This window comes from Ursus americanus, chromosome 21 (assembly GCF_024610735.1).
Source record: "Ursus americanus isolate L20-20 chromosome 21, mUrsAme1.1.p, whole genome shotgun sequence".
In the NCBI taxonomy this organism is placed as follows: Eukaryota; Metazoa; Chordata; class Mammalia; order Carnivora; family Ursidae; genus Ursus; species Ursus americanus.
The window spans coordinates 41,844,385-41,857,992 of record NC_142147.1 but is presented as its reverse complement, the minus strand read 5'-3'; the positions used below and the strand labels follow the sequence as shown (position 1 = coordinate 41,857,992).

General features: G+C 38.6%; 1 protein-coding gene and 1 long non-coding RNA gene across 14 annotated transcripts in view; one reads left to right on the top strand and one right to left on the bottom strand.

The window, feature by feature from the left end:
• Window positions 1–13,608, bottom strand: part of ZNF529 (zinc finger protein 529) — a 74,027-nt gene that overhangs the window by 39,219 nt on the left and 21,200 nt on the right. For 5 of the 13 annotated variants that reach the window (XM_087871081.1, XM_087871080.1, XM_087871083.1 and 2 more), the window contains one exon: window positions 8,966–10,019. The exons of 3 other annotated variants lie outside the window; for them this stretch is intronic. In XM_087871081.1, the coding sequence (XP_087727207.1) occupies window positions 8,966–9,023 (58 nt within the window). In that variant the 5' untranslated portion in view covers window positions 9,024–10,019. Of the gene's footprint in view, window positions 1–7,741; window positions 8,938–8,965; window positions 10,020–13,608 lie in introns of those variants that run through there. 5 more of the 13 variants (XM_087871086.1, XM_087871084.1, XM_087871085.1 and 2 more) reach the window with 5 other exon arrangements.
• On the top strand, window positions 8,335–12,018 carry LOC148108254 (uncharacterized). The gene is made up of 2 exons (XR_015728170.1): window positions 8,335–8,407; window positions 9,966–12,018. It is a non-coding gene; the product is annotated as an uncharacterized LOC148108254 (long non-coding RNA).

Below are 13,608 nucleotides of genomic sequence, written 5' to 3'. Positions count from 1 at the left end.
AGTCTTAGCCACAGCAATCAGACACACACAAAAAATAAAGAGCATCCAAATCAGTAAGGAAAAGATTAAAACTTTCACTATTTGCAGATGACATGATACCATATATAGAAAACCCTAAAAACTCCACCAAAAAAACTACTAGAACTGATAAATGAATTCGGTGAAGTTGCAGGATACAAAATCAGTGGACAGAAATCTGCATTTCTATACACTAATAATGAAGCAGCAGAAGGAGAAATTTAAAAATTAATCCTATTTACAACTGCAATGAAAAGAAGAAAAATACTAGGAATAAACTTAGCTATAGAGGTGAAATACCTGTACTCTGAAAAGTATAAAACATTGATAAAAGATACTGAAGGTGACACAAAGAAATGCAAAGACATTCCATGCTCATGATGGAAGAACAATTACTCTTAAAATGTCTATTCTACCCAAAGGAATTTACAGATTTAATGCAATCCCTATCAAAATACTAAAAGCATTTCTCACAGAACTAGAACAAACAATCCTAAAATTTGAATGGAAGCACAAAAGACCCCAAATAGCCAAAGTAATCTTGAAAAAGAACAAACTAGAGGTATCACAATTCCAGACTTCAAATTACATTATAAAGCTATAGTATTCAAAACAGTATGGTCTGGCTTAAAGACAGACAATGATCAATGAAACAGAAGAAAGCCCAGAAATGAACCCACAAATATATGATCAATTAATCTTTGACAAAAGAAAAAAAAGTATCCAATGAGACAAAGACAGTCTCTTCAACAAATGGTGCTGGGAAAACTGGATGGCAACATGCAAAAGAATGAAACTTTCTTACTTTCTTTCACCATACAAAAAATAAACTCAAAATCGATTAAAGACCTAAAACCATAAAAATCCTAGAAAAAAGCACAGGCAGTAATTTCTCTGACATTTGCTGTAGCAACATTTTTCTAGATATGTCTCCTGAAGCATAAACTCCATCAAAATAAAAAGCTGCACAGCGAAGGAAACAATCAACAAAACTAAAAGGCAATTGAATGGCAGAAGATATTTGCAAATGACATACCAATAAAAGGTTAGTATCCCAAATATATAAAGAACTTATACAACTCAACACCTGAAAAACAGATAATCCAATTAAAAAACAGCAGAAGACATGAACAGACATTTCTCCAAAGACTTACGGACGGCCAACAGACGACACATGAAAGGATACTTAACATCACTGATCATCAGGGAAATGTAAATCAAATCAATTACAATGGGATATCAACTCACACTGGTCAGAACAGCTAAAATCAAAAACATAGTAACTGTTGGTGAGGATGTGGAGAAAAGGGAAACCTCCCTCTTATACTGTTGGTGGGAGTGCAGACTGGTGCAGCCACTGTGGAAAACCGTATGGATTTCCTCAAAAAGTGAAAACTAGAAGTACCCTACAATCCAGTGATCGCACTATGGGGTATTTACCCCCAAAATATAAAAACACTAATTCAAAGAGATCCATGCACCCCAATGTTTACTCCAACAGTAAACAATACAATAGCCAAATTATGGAAGCAACCCACGTGTTCATCAATAGATGAATGGGTAAAGAAATAAGTCAGAGAAAGATAAATACTATATGATTTCACTCATATGTGGAATTTAAGAAACAAAACAAATGAGCAAAGGAATAAAAAAAAAAAAAGATTAAGAGACAAACCAAGAAACAGACTCTTTACTACAGAGAACAAACTGATGGTTACCAGAGGGGAGGTAGGTAGGGGCATGGGTGAAATAGGTGATGGGGATTAAAGACAACTTACCATGATGAGCACTGAGCAATGTACAAGTTGCTGAATCACTATATTGTACATCTGAAAATATACTGGAAGTAAAATAAAAAACTTAATAATAGGGGCGCCTGGGTGGCACAGCGGTTAAGCGTCTGCCTTCGGCTCAGGGCGTGATCCCGGCGTTATGGGATCGAGCCCCACATCAGGCTCCTCCACTAGGAGCCTGCTTCTTCCTCTCCCACTCCCCCTGCTTGTGTTCCCTCTCTCGCTGGCTGTCTCTATCTCTGTCGAATAAAATAAAATAAAATCTAAAAAACAAAAAACACAAAACTTAATAATAGCTTGAGACAGTGGCTTTGTCTAATATTTAATAAAGTTTTTGTAGGTAATCTAAACATAATAGTTAAGAACAAGTGAATTAAATGTAAGATGTAAGCAAGATAAACTGTAAATGCAGTTTTGAACAATATGAATGTCTACTTAGTCTTCCCAAATCTTTCTGGTAATCTAAAAATTAAAATTTTGCTTAGGTTAAATGATGAGTAAAGTTAAATTCATTAAATATCTAGATCATTTCTAAATAAGATAAATACTAAAACATTAATCACTGAACCTAGATTTATCTACTTTTGGCTTCTTATTACAGGGAAACTAAAAGATATATGGATGTGTTAATGCTACACTGGAAAATTTTTTAAAGATTTTATTTATTTATTTGACAGACAGCCAGCGAGAGAGGGAACACAAGCAGGGGGAGTGCAAGAGGAAGAAGCAGGCTCATAGCGGAGGAGCCTGATGTGGGGCTCGATCCCAGAACGCCGGGATCACGCCCTGAGCCGAAGGCAGACGCTTAACCGCTGTGCCACCCAGGCGCCCCTACACTGGAAAATTTTAAAAGGCATATGCCTCTAGAATATATGTAGTATGTTCATAAATTTGCAAATCTAAAGATTGCTAGTATACCAGACAGTTCACATTTGCTTAATACTTGATTTTCACTAGAAATTAAGGTTTCTAAGAGCTAAGAATGCTAATAAATGTAATTAAGACTACTGGAAAGAATAAGGGAAACAACTCTGTATACAAAGGAAGATGTGTGTTTTTGCTAAGAAAAAAGCATGAGGAATGGAAATACATTTTTGTTAAGGAAAAGACAGTAATTTTGTCCTAAAGTGAGCTTGGTTATTTAAAGAGGGAAAACATTAGGCAAAATCCAAATGTAAAAAACAAAGTGGTAGAAGATTTGTGGGAAAGAATCTTTCTGGAAAGAAGTTTTAATATGTGATCAAGCTGGCTCTCATCAAAGATAGCAGCAACGCAATCATAAAGATTGTGACACCTGTGGATAAAATCAATTCTGCTTTTGCAAAAATGCCATACTTTGCCATCCTGATGTACTTGTAACACAGCAACAGTTTCCTCCTAAATTGAAGAAATCAAGATGGGTAAACAATGGCTGTAAATTAAAGGAGCAGTTAGTGGTATGGGAAACCCAAAACAGCTGCTTGGTTTTTCCCCACTCCTTGACAAACCTGTATTTTATCTTTTGCTTTCCTTTACCTACCATAGTGCATTTAGGATGACTTGTTATGAGTAAGACATTGGTGGGGGAGACATCTGTAAAACTGCAAAAAGAGTTTGTCAGTGCCTGGTCTGCCAGGTCCATATTCCTAGAAAAACTATTCCTGTCCCCAGAGGCCTCAGATCCCTCCCTCTGGGCCCTTTGAACACCTGCAATTAAACTTCATTCAGCTGCCACTCAGTATGGATTGTTATTGTACGTATGTTTTCTCTGAAAGCCATCACACGTCCCGAGGCTTCAAAGTGGCAAAGAAAAATATTATTAACAAGTGTGTATCCCACTTGGGGTATACATTTCACAATCTGCAGTGATTTAGGCACCCACTTCATTGGACAAATCATATGAGCCTTAACAAAGGCCTTAAAAACTTCTTGAAATTCTATCATATATAACCTTCTGCTGATTCTTTCTTGTCTCATGCTAGTATGACCAGCTACTCTAAGTCTCTCATGTCTTATGCTCAAGCTTATCATCAATAGGTAAGGAAGCCTTCCTGGATCCCAGTTCAAAGGGAGTGGTTGGTCAGTATAGAGCCTGGTAATTGGGTATTCTGCAACAATCATCAGAAAAAGACAGCCCTTGAGCCAGTTGTAAAGAGGGCCTTTCTTACCAAGTACTCCCTCCTGACCACTGACACTGCTGCAAAACTAGAAGGTATTGAGCCTTGGGTACACGCCACACAACTGAAGAAGGTTCCTCGGGATACCTGATCTCATACAGATGCTGGAGATTCGTAAATCAAATTGACAAGGAAGAGAAGTAGCTGACATCAAGGCAGACTGCTTTCACCCAAGATTATGGATCAATACTTCATACTTTAACTACACATGAAACCCTTTCTCCTTCTGTTCCTTTTCTTTCCTTTGGCATTGGCCTAGAAGGATAACATCCCTCATCTTTATCTCCCAGGCCATTAGTAAGGAGTGGGCGGTAACCCCTGGTATTTAGAACCTTTTATTTCAGGTGAAGAGAAAAATCTGTGTCCCTAACTCTTCATAAGCAAAGTAAGACATCTCATTGGTTGACATGTGAACTTACATCATCAAGTTATAAAGGATCTACAAAGAGGCATTCATGATTCAAGTCACCTGTTTTGGCAGGTCCCTCTCCTTAGTGGCTAGGGATCAGTGTAAATGAAACTAACTTCTTAGTTCTTGAAATTTTTGCAGAATCTGCTGCTAAAGCAATTAACTGCCCAACAAAGGCCTTTAGACTCCCGGACAAAGTTGTTCTTTTGGTGGGGGGGGGGGGGGGCAGCAAAGCAAAGTTTATTGAGCCACAGCAAAGTGATAGTACAAAGCTCCCAAAGAGGGAAGGGACCTGAGAGGGTTGCCCTGGACAAAGTTTTTCTTGATAACAGCAAAACCCTTAATTATCTCTCTGCTGAGCAAGGAGGTATAGTACTATGTACACCTGCTGCACCTGGATTAACACTCCTGGGGAAGTAGAAAATCAATTATGTAAAAATCACCAAAAAAGCCACTTGACTTAAAAAGATGATGCCTTCCACAAGAGTCTTTGACTTATCCGAGTTTGATTTGTTTGGCTCTTGGGGACCATGGCTTCAACATACATCCCAATCATTGAAAATTATCCTGCTTATAGTCATCATAATAATCTCCCTGATGCTTTCTATTCTCTCAGAAGCATTAAGTGCATGTTTGCAACCGCTAACCACTAATCAAATGATCTCTCTAAGACTGAAATGTCAGAAAAGAAAAAAAGAGGATGACTGACTTAAAAACCGTGAACCTGAAGTTGTAACATGTGAATATTACGGAGATAAAGCCAGAAGTCAGGACCTGTGAACGCCGCACAAAGAATCAACAAAAGCTGCAAGAACTAAAGAGTAGGAGCTGAGTCGTGCTGATGCTTTAAATTTTGATCCCTCAGTTAAACTGATCAAAGGAGGGGAATTGTTAAAAAGAAAACCACAGACCCAAAATAGCATCACTTAGGTTAAGGCCCCAAGTCAGTAAACCAAGACATTATTAATACCTAACCTACCTGCAGTTTCAACCCCCAAGGAATATAACCTTAACCAGTCAACATGGAATTTTCTGGTCAATACTAGGAATCTTAGCTCCCTTCAGGAGGGCAACCCTGCTTAAACAATGCATTCCTTGCTAATAAATTTTTTTTAACACTCTCTCTGCCTTTTAAAACCTTCCTTTTGTTTAGCTCAGTGGAACTCCCCACTATTTGTTAGATGGGATGCTGCCTGATCCATGAATCAGAAAATAAAGCCAATTAGATCTTCAAATTTACTTGAATTTTGGTTCAATTATCCTGAATTTTGTTAAAAAGACTAAGAAAACATGTGTAAATAAGGCAGAAACGTGTTTTGTACAGAGTATGTGCTTATTATACATGCCTTCATTCCTTTATTATTCAATGAGTAATATTTTTTAAATTTTATTATATTATGTTAGTCACCATACAGTACATCATCAATGAGTATTATATTAGATATATTCTTACAAGATTGCTTACAAATGCAATCTTAGTAAAATCGATTCATATACAATATTAACAATTTGGAGTATTTTTCCTATATAAATATATTGTATAATATTAATATCAGTCATTTTTCTTTTTAAGGCTACATAGTTTCTCTTACCTATATGGTATTACATCACATTTATGTAATGTGATTAACTTAGTTTTTAAACTTTATTATATGTTTCATGTAACCTCATGAAATTAAAGATATTCTGCAAACAAAACAAACCAAAAATAAATAAATAAATAAATGTTAGGCATCATATAGAATGATCTGGAATAGAATTTCAAGAGATTTGTGGTCCCCTGAGAGAACTAAAATGGAGTCAATTTGCATTAGGTTAAGAAGTTCTTTTTTTTTTTTTTTTTTTTAGAGAGAGAGCAAATAGGAGCTGGGGGAGAGGCAGAAAAAGAGGGGGAAGCAGACTCCCCACTAAGCAGGGAGCCCCACGCTGCCTGGGATCATGACCTGAGCCAAAGGCATTCCCTTAACCGACCGAGCCACCCAGGCATCCCTAGGTTAAGAAGTTCTATTCTAGGACATTACCAAATCTGATTTTCAAAGATTCCTCTTAAATGCTCATCAAAATTAATTTTGTATTTTCATTGTTCTTGATTTATAGAAAATTTATGGTGAATACTTATAATCTTCACATAACAACATTTTTGTTTCTTGAGGACTTGTTAAGTGCAAGGCTGTTACTAAGTGCTCTCAGCTGTGCCCAGATTAATGTTTCTACCCTTATAAAAACTGTAAGGCATTAATATTATCATTATCTACATTTTAACAACATAAAATTATAAAACAAATATTAATAACTACTGACCTCCTTGAAATGTGGCTAGAGTGAACAAGGAACTGAGTTTTCAATTTTATTTTAATTTTTAATTCAAATACAAAAGCAATATAAAATGTTTTCCAGTTAAACAAAACTTTATTGTTTTGGTATAACTATATTTCACCATAACCACTGAAAATTAAGCATTCAAACTGAGAAGTGCTATCACAGTAAAATATGTATCAGATCTTGAAAACTTAGTATGAAGATAGGAATTTAAAACATTTCAATTTATTTATATTATTACATGTTGAAATGATATTTTAGATATATTGGTTAAAATAAGTTGTATTATCCAACTTAATTGCAACTGTTTCTTTTAACTTTCTAAAATGTGTGCAAAAGAAATTTTTAAATTACACTACTGGCTTGCATTGTATTTCCATCAGAGGGTGCTGCTTCAGACTCAAATACCATTATATCATGCTGCCTCTCACAGCCTATACGACTACGTGGTCTGAAAGAGAGTCATACTGCCAAATCTCAAGACTTAGTTGTCACCATTCAAATCGCCTCGTGGACTCTCAGGAAAAACTCCCTGCCCTTGTTCACACAGACCTCTCTTCACAATACTCCAATCATATTCCTACTCCTAAAATGTTACTGACTGAAATCAATCAAACCATTTCCTACCTTGCTTTGTTTGAAAATCCAGTCTATGAATAAAATCAAATGTATCTGGTGTTTTATCCTACCTAACCACCAGTCTCTTCCTGGACAAAACACATTCTAAAGTAAGTCCTTAGTTTATCCTTGAAGAGTTCAACTAGTTCTATTTCTGTACCATCCTTTGGAAAGAAAAGAGCACACGGGGAAACAATAATTACCAACAGCAATGTGACTATGAACTGGGAAGGAAAAGGGTATTTGGAAAGGCACTGGAAGAGAAGGGGACCTATCCCTATGGTCCTGTTACTAACTGGGAAGGGGCATCCTGAGACCAGGTAAATGGACACCTCACAATTAGGTCTTACAATTTAGAACGGCAGCAAATATTTAACGTTCTGTAGAACAAATATACATGACAGAATAAAAAGTAAACATGAACTGACCTTGAATGGGCTTTTAAGTGGCAAAGCTCTCCTCCACTTCAGGGGGTTTCTCTTGCAGAACTACAGGACCACAAGAAACTCCTGAGACTCTTGGACAGGCTAAATAAGAACACACTGTCCACCATCAGACATAATTCATTACCCATCACAAATACATCCAGGTGGAAGTAAGAAGAACTAGGATACTGCTGACTTTTACCAGTATTAGAGAAAAAGGTCAGCATCACCAATAACCAGCGCTGGAATCTAACCAAGTTCACAGCAGTTTCTAGGGGGAACAGGTGTGTTCTGGAACATGTAAATGCCCTCCAGAGTGTATCCAAAAGAGGTTCGCCCAGGAAGAAATCTTTTACCCTGTGTCCCTCCCATCATGTCTTTCCAGAAATCTGTCTTGAAGTCAAGTGCAAGCCTAAATTCTCATCCCATGACTTAGGATGTACTTTCCTGCTTGGTACTTTCATTCTAGGTGTGAAATCCATGACTTCCCCCTCTGATGTCTATTTCTCCACAGCTAGATCAAACTGGCCCTGGGGTGTAAGAATAGAGGAGAATCAAGCGAAACACGTTCCAAGGAACCACGGAACTTAGAGTGGATCCTGGGTGGGCAACGCTCACTTCACCAATGTCCCCTCTGTGTTAAGCACCCGGCTACATACTGGGCACAAGGTGAGATAGATATACATCTATATCTATCTATCTATCTATCTATCTATCTATCTATCTATCTATACATACATATAGATATATATCTATATACTTATATGTAAAAAAAATTTACTTTACTCACTTTTATAAGCTCATTGAAAAACAAGTAAACAAACTTCAAACTCCTACAGGTTTACTGGGGAAAACAAAAACCCACACCGACTTCGTTCAAACTTACAGTCAGTACAACAGAGCTGTCACAGGATCACTCGGTCACAGTATGAGATACTCACATCACCATTGACTATATACTGATAGTCCCACTAGCCCAATCTTATACCAGTCTGGGCACTCCAGGGCCCGTCACACACTCTCACTCACACGCATGCACGGGCGTGCACTAATACCCCACAATGAACTCTTCACAGACAATAGCACCGGAAACCAACGTCGTCCGGGATTCACGCAAACACTGGGACGAGCTCCCTGGCTGCACCTGCCCCACCCCGCGCCCCCGGAGCTTAGGGCCTCCGCACCGCGAGCCCCTCCCGCAACCCTACCTGGGTCACCTCAACTCACCAGGCATAACCCAATAACCACGACGATACCGGAAGGGGAACCAAAAGTCGACGTTCATTCGTAGCCCTGAGGCCTGTGGGAAGCGTAGTCCAACACTGAAAATGTCCAGGTTTTCGAGGGCCGCGGGGAGGGCAAAGGTCGCAAAGTCCACGCCACGCCCCGGAGACTCCTGGGGGTTTCAGGGTGCGCGGGTTCGCTCCTCCTGGGCGGAGGAGGGTTGACGTTGGCGGTTCTTCAGACGCCGAGGAGCCGGCGTTTTGGGAGCGAGGGATCCTGGGTTGAACTAGAGCCCCAGCCCAGGAAGTAATTGGAAACCTGGGCGGGGGAAGGAAAGAAAAGGGAAGCGGAAGCCAGGAGGAAGACTGGAGAAACCTGTGTCGGGGAAGACCCGGTGAGAACCGGAATCCCCAGACCCGGAGGGTTGAGGTGAAAAGAGGGAATCAGGAACCTGATCGAGGAGGACCAGGGAGAGACTCGGGAATCCGTGCTGAGGGCGGTCGGAGAAGGGTTGAAGAGGGTACCGCAGTTTGGGTGGAGATGGCTGAGGCGAGAACTGAAAGCCGGTGCCTGTCGAGGTTTCTCTTCACGCAGGCCTATATGTGCGGGACCCCAGATCCGTGGCTGTGAACCAGAGGGTGACGAGTTTTGTTGTCAGTTTGCCTCTTGAGAAAGCCCGAGCACCCAGAATGGCATCTGGCACACAGCAGACGCTCAGTATGTGTATACCTGCCCTGGTGCGGGTTTTATACCATTACTGCCGGGAAGTTCTCTGGTGTCCTTTTCCAGTCAGTCTCACAACAGAGACAGCCATAGTTGCGAGATACGTCGCCGTAATTTAGTTTTGTCGGTTCTGCAATTACATATGTCTCCTTTTGCACATCCTGGTTTTGTAAGGTTTATTAATGTGTAGTTCATTCTTTTTATTTATGGACAGCATTCAGTTGTGTGAATATACCATAATTTGTTTATTCATTTTTTCTCTTGAACATTTTATTTCCAGGTTTTATATATTATTAATAAAGCTGGCATGTTTCCATTTCTCCTTTGGAAATACCTAGAAGAAGAAAATGCTGGGTAATAGGTCAGTCTATATTTAACTTTCTAAGAAGTTGATAAACCTTGCAGAATGATTAGTCGTTAGTGACTTGGGTTTGAGGCTCAGTGTGACTATGGAGTCAGTGGCTTCCAAGATTGATTTGGTATTCTTGTATGGAATTATGAGATGGGCTTACTGGAGTTAATGAATGTCATGTAAGGTACATGGGATTATGGTTTTGTGAAGTGGATGAGATCTAGGAAACTGAACGTGTCTGTACAAACTTATTTATCATGATTTTGTGTATTCCACAGTGACCGTGAAATTAGATCACTATGTAAATGATATTAATGAATAATTGAGAAACGCTGTGTCTAGTTAAGTATGTGTCATTTTGATTCTGCTTGCAGAATTATGACTATTTTAATCAAGTAAAATAGCAGTATAGAGATACCCAAAGTAAATGAAAACAGGATATCGAAGAAGTATCTGCAGTCCCGTACTCACTGTAGCATTGTTCACAATAGCCCAGACATGGAAACAGCCTAAGTGTCCACTGATGGATGAATGAATGAAGAAAATGTGTATATATATGCAATGGAATATTATTTAGCCTTTAAAATGAAGTACATCATACCATTTGTGACAACATGGATGGAACTTGAGCGCATATGCTAAGTGAAATAAGTCAGAGAAAGACAAATATTGTATTTACAATTTACATGTGAAATCTAAAAAACCAAACTCATTGAAATAGAGAGTAGAATAGTAATTTCCAAGGGGTTAGGAGGGTGGGAGAAATGGAAAGATATTGGTCAAAGGATATGTCCATGATGACAAGTGCCTTGGAACAGAGTAGGTCTTGAATCTCAGTAAAAGAAGAAATGGTATCTTAAGCCTTCCTTTGGACATAAATTCAATACTATCTACTTTTTTCTTTCATAGACTCACTGGAGAATTTCTAAAGGATGTATGTTAGCAAGAAGTAAATTAAACCTGGAAAAAGAGAATGAGATAAAATTGGTAAATATGTTGGGAAGTCTAAGCATATACTAAGTAATAATTTTAATGATATTTCAAAAATTAGATTAAAATCACGAGATAACAATAGAAAGAATGTACTTAAAGCATTCTTTCTCTTTTTTGAGATTTTATTTATTTATTTGAGAGAGAGAGAGAGCACAGGGGAGAGGGGCAGAAGGAGAGGGAGAAAGAGTCCCAAGCAGAGGCCAATGAGGCCAGTCCCAGGATCCCAAGATCACAACCTGAGCCCAAACCAAGAGTTGGCTTAACCAACTGTGCCACCCAGGCACCTCCAGTACTCAAAGCATTCTAAGGTGTTTCTTGAGATACCAACTAATTATGAATCAAAGATACAAGTTAAAAATATAAGGGTAAGCTCTAAAAGCGATAGAATAATGTTTAATCCAGGAGAGGAAAAAGAAGAATAAAGAAAACTTGATAGATCCAGTAGAATTCAAAGGTTACAGAAGAAGCAAGTATAGGCTTGAATAAAAAGAAACTAGGGAGATACAGAGCTAAAAGAAGGCTCGTGCAACAGCTCTTGGAATATGAAGCCTCAGCAGGGTAACAGGTCAGTTGTTGAGGCTAAAGTGCAGTGTCATTGCTTTTCTCAGTCTGTGTATTTGTGAAAATAAACCTAAATGGTGAGTGCAGAAAAGAGAATTGGTTAAAAATTCAGGCTTATCACTTTCCACTCCCTGCCCTCCCATTACTCCCAATTTAGAGATTTATGGGGGCTAAAGGATGAGTGTGAAGTTTTTGTATAATTTGATGTAGAAATGGGCTGCCTCCGGGGCGCCTGGGTAGCGCAGTCGTTAAGCGTCTGCCTTTGGCTCAGGGCGTGATCCTGGCGTTCTGGATGGAGTCCCACATCGGGCTCCCCCGCTGGGAGCCTGCTTCTTCCTCTCCCACTCCCCTGCTGTGTTCCCTCTTTCGCTGGCTGTCTCTCTGTCACATAAATAAATAAAATGTTAAAAAAAAAAAAAAAAAGAAATGGGCTGCCTCTTGACCAGCAGGTATTCCCAGATCCAAACTCATGTGGAGAGAGTCAGTTATAGGTTAATGTTCATGAGTTCTGGGGTCAAACAGATCTAGATTCCAGTCCCCACCTGCACCATTTTTAGTTGTATATATCCTTTAAAATCACTGAGACTCATTCTCTTCCTAGAAAAAGTGAAGATAGATGTGCTGCTGTTCTGCCTATTCTCTGTAAGTGAAGGGGTATTTATAAAGAATATAAAGTGCCTGTAGTTATTCAGTAAATTAGTGTTTTTCTACATGTATGTCACAAAACTGAAAAGCTGGAAAATTGTATAACATAAGGCACTATGTACACGAAAAGAGATTACTGTGAATTCTTGTTAACTGATAACTACTTTAAATCACATTGATATGCCCTCTTTCCTTTATTCTTCAGCAGTGGCATCATGGGAGGTTGAGTTTTGGTGGGCTAGGAGGTAATGAGAGCCTGGATCGTGACTAATGATACACACAGCTCAGTTCCCAAATATGTCAGTAACTATGGATCTGTAAGCAACAGCTTACATTTACCCTTATGTCTTCTGAGTATGAGTATATATGGTTTCTTGATTTACATGCCACATTATTTAGGTGGCTTAGACATTCATCATGGGGCAGAAGATGTAACAGTGAGAAATCAGGCAAAGACAGGATTGTGCAGGATGGAACATGAAATCTCATTCTGACTGTAGAACATTATATGCTCTACATTATATTGTGTCTTTAAAAAATTACCTTCTGCATTTTCCATTTTCTTATATTTTCAGCTTTTCAGTCCTGTTTTGTCTCACAATGCAAACAAGTAAACATGTTAGCCTAAGGATGCAGACCCACCTAATGAACAGTAGTAAAAAATAATCTTAGAAAAATATGAAGGAAATGTCCTTCCTCTCCCTGTGGAGCTGCAGAGGAATTAATACCATTTTTTGTCATAAAATTTATTTTAAAGAACCTGATATAATAAGGTGTTGAATTGAGAATAAATGAATATCGGCCTCATTCTCCTTTCCCTTACCTTCTATATCTGTAAATCTAATTAGTTATTTATTTCACTATTTGGTACCCTGGTAATAATGTTTAAACTATCATCGATGTTTTACTGAAAACCATAACTATTCATAAGATTTTATGTTAAGAGAATCCTATTTACTTTCTTTATGCATAAAGGTATAAAGGTATATCCCGTGACTTCCTTCAGCCAACAGGGAAATGCAAAGCAAAATAATAATGAAATACTACACACCCACCAGGATGGCTATAACCAAAAATAAAGATAATGAGTATTGGCAAGGACATGGGGAAAGCAAAACTCATACGCTGCTGGACAGAATATAAAATGGTGAGTTACTGTGGAAAATAATCTAGCAGTTCCTCAAATGGTTAAACATAGATCCACAATTCTACTCCCATGTATACACTCAAGAGAAATGAAAATATATGTCCACACAAAACATGCACATGTGTTCACAGCAGCATTATTCATAACAGCTCCTCTGAAAGTGGACCCACCAATTCCACTCCTCCATATACATCCAATAGAATTAAGAGCATACACTCAATAAAA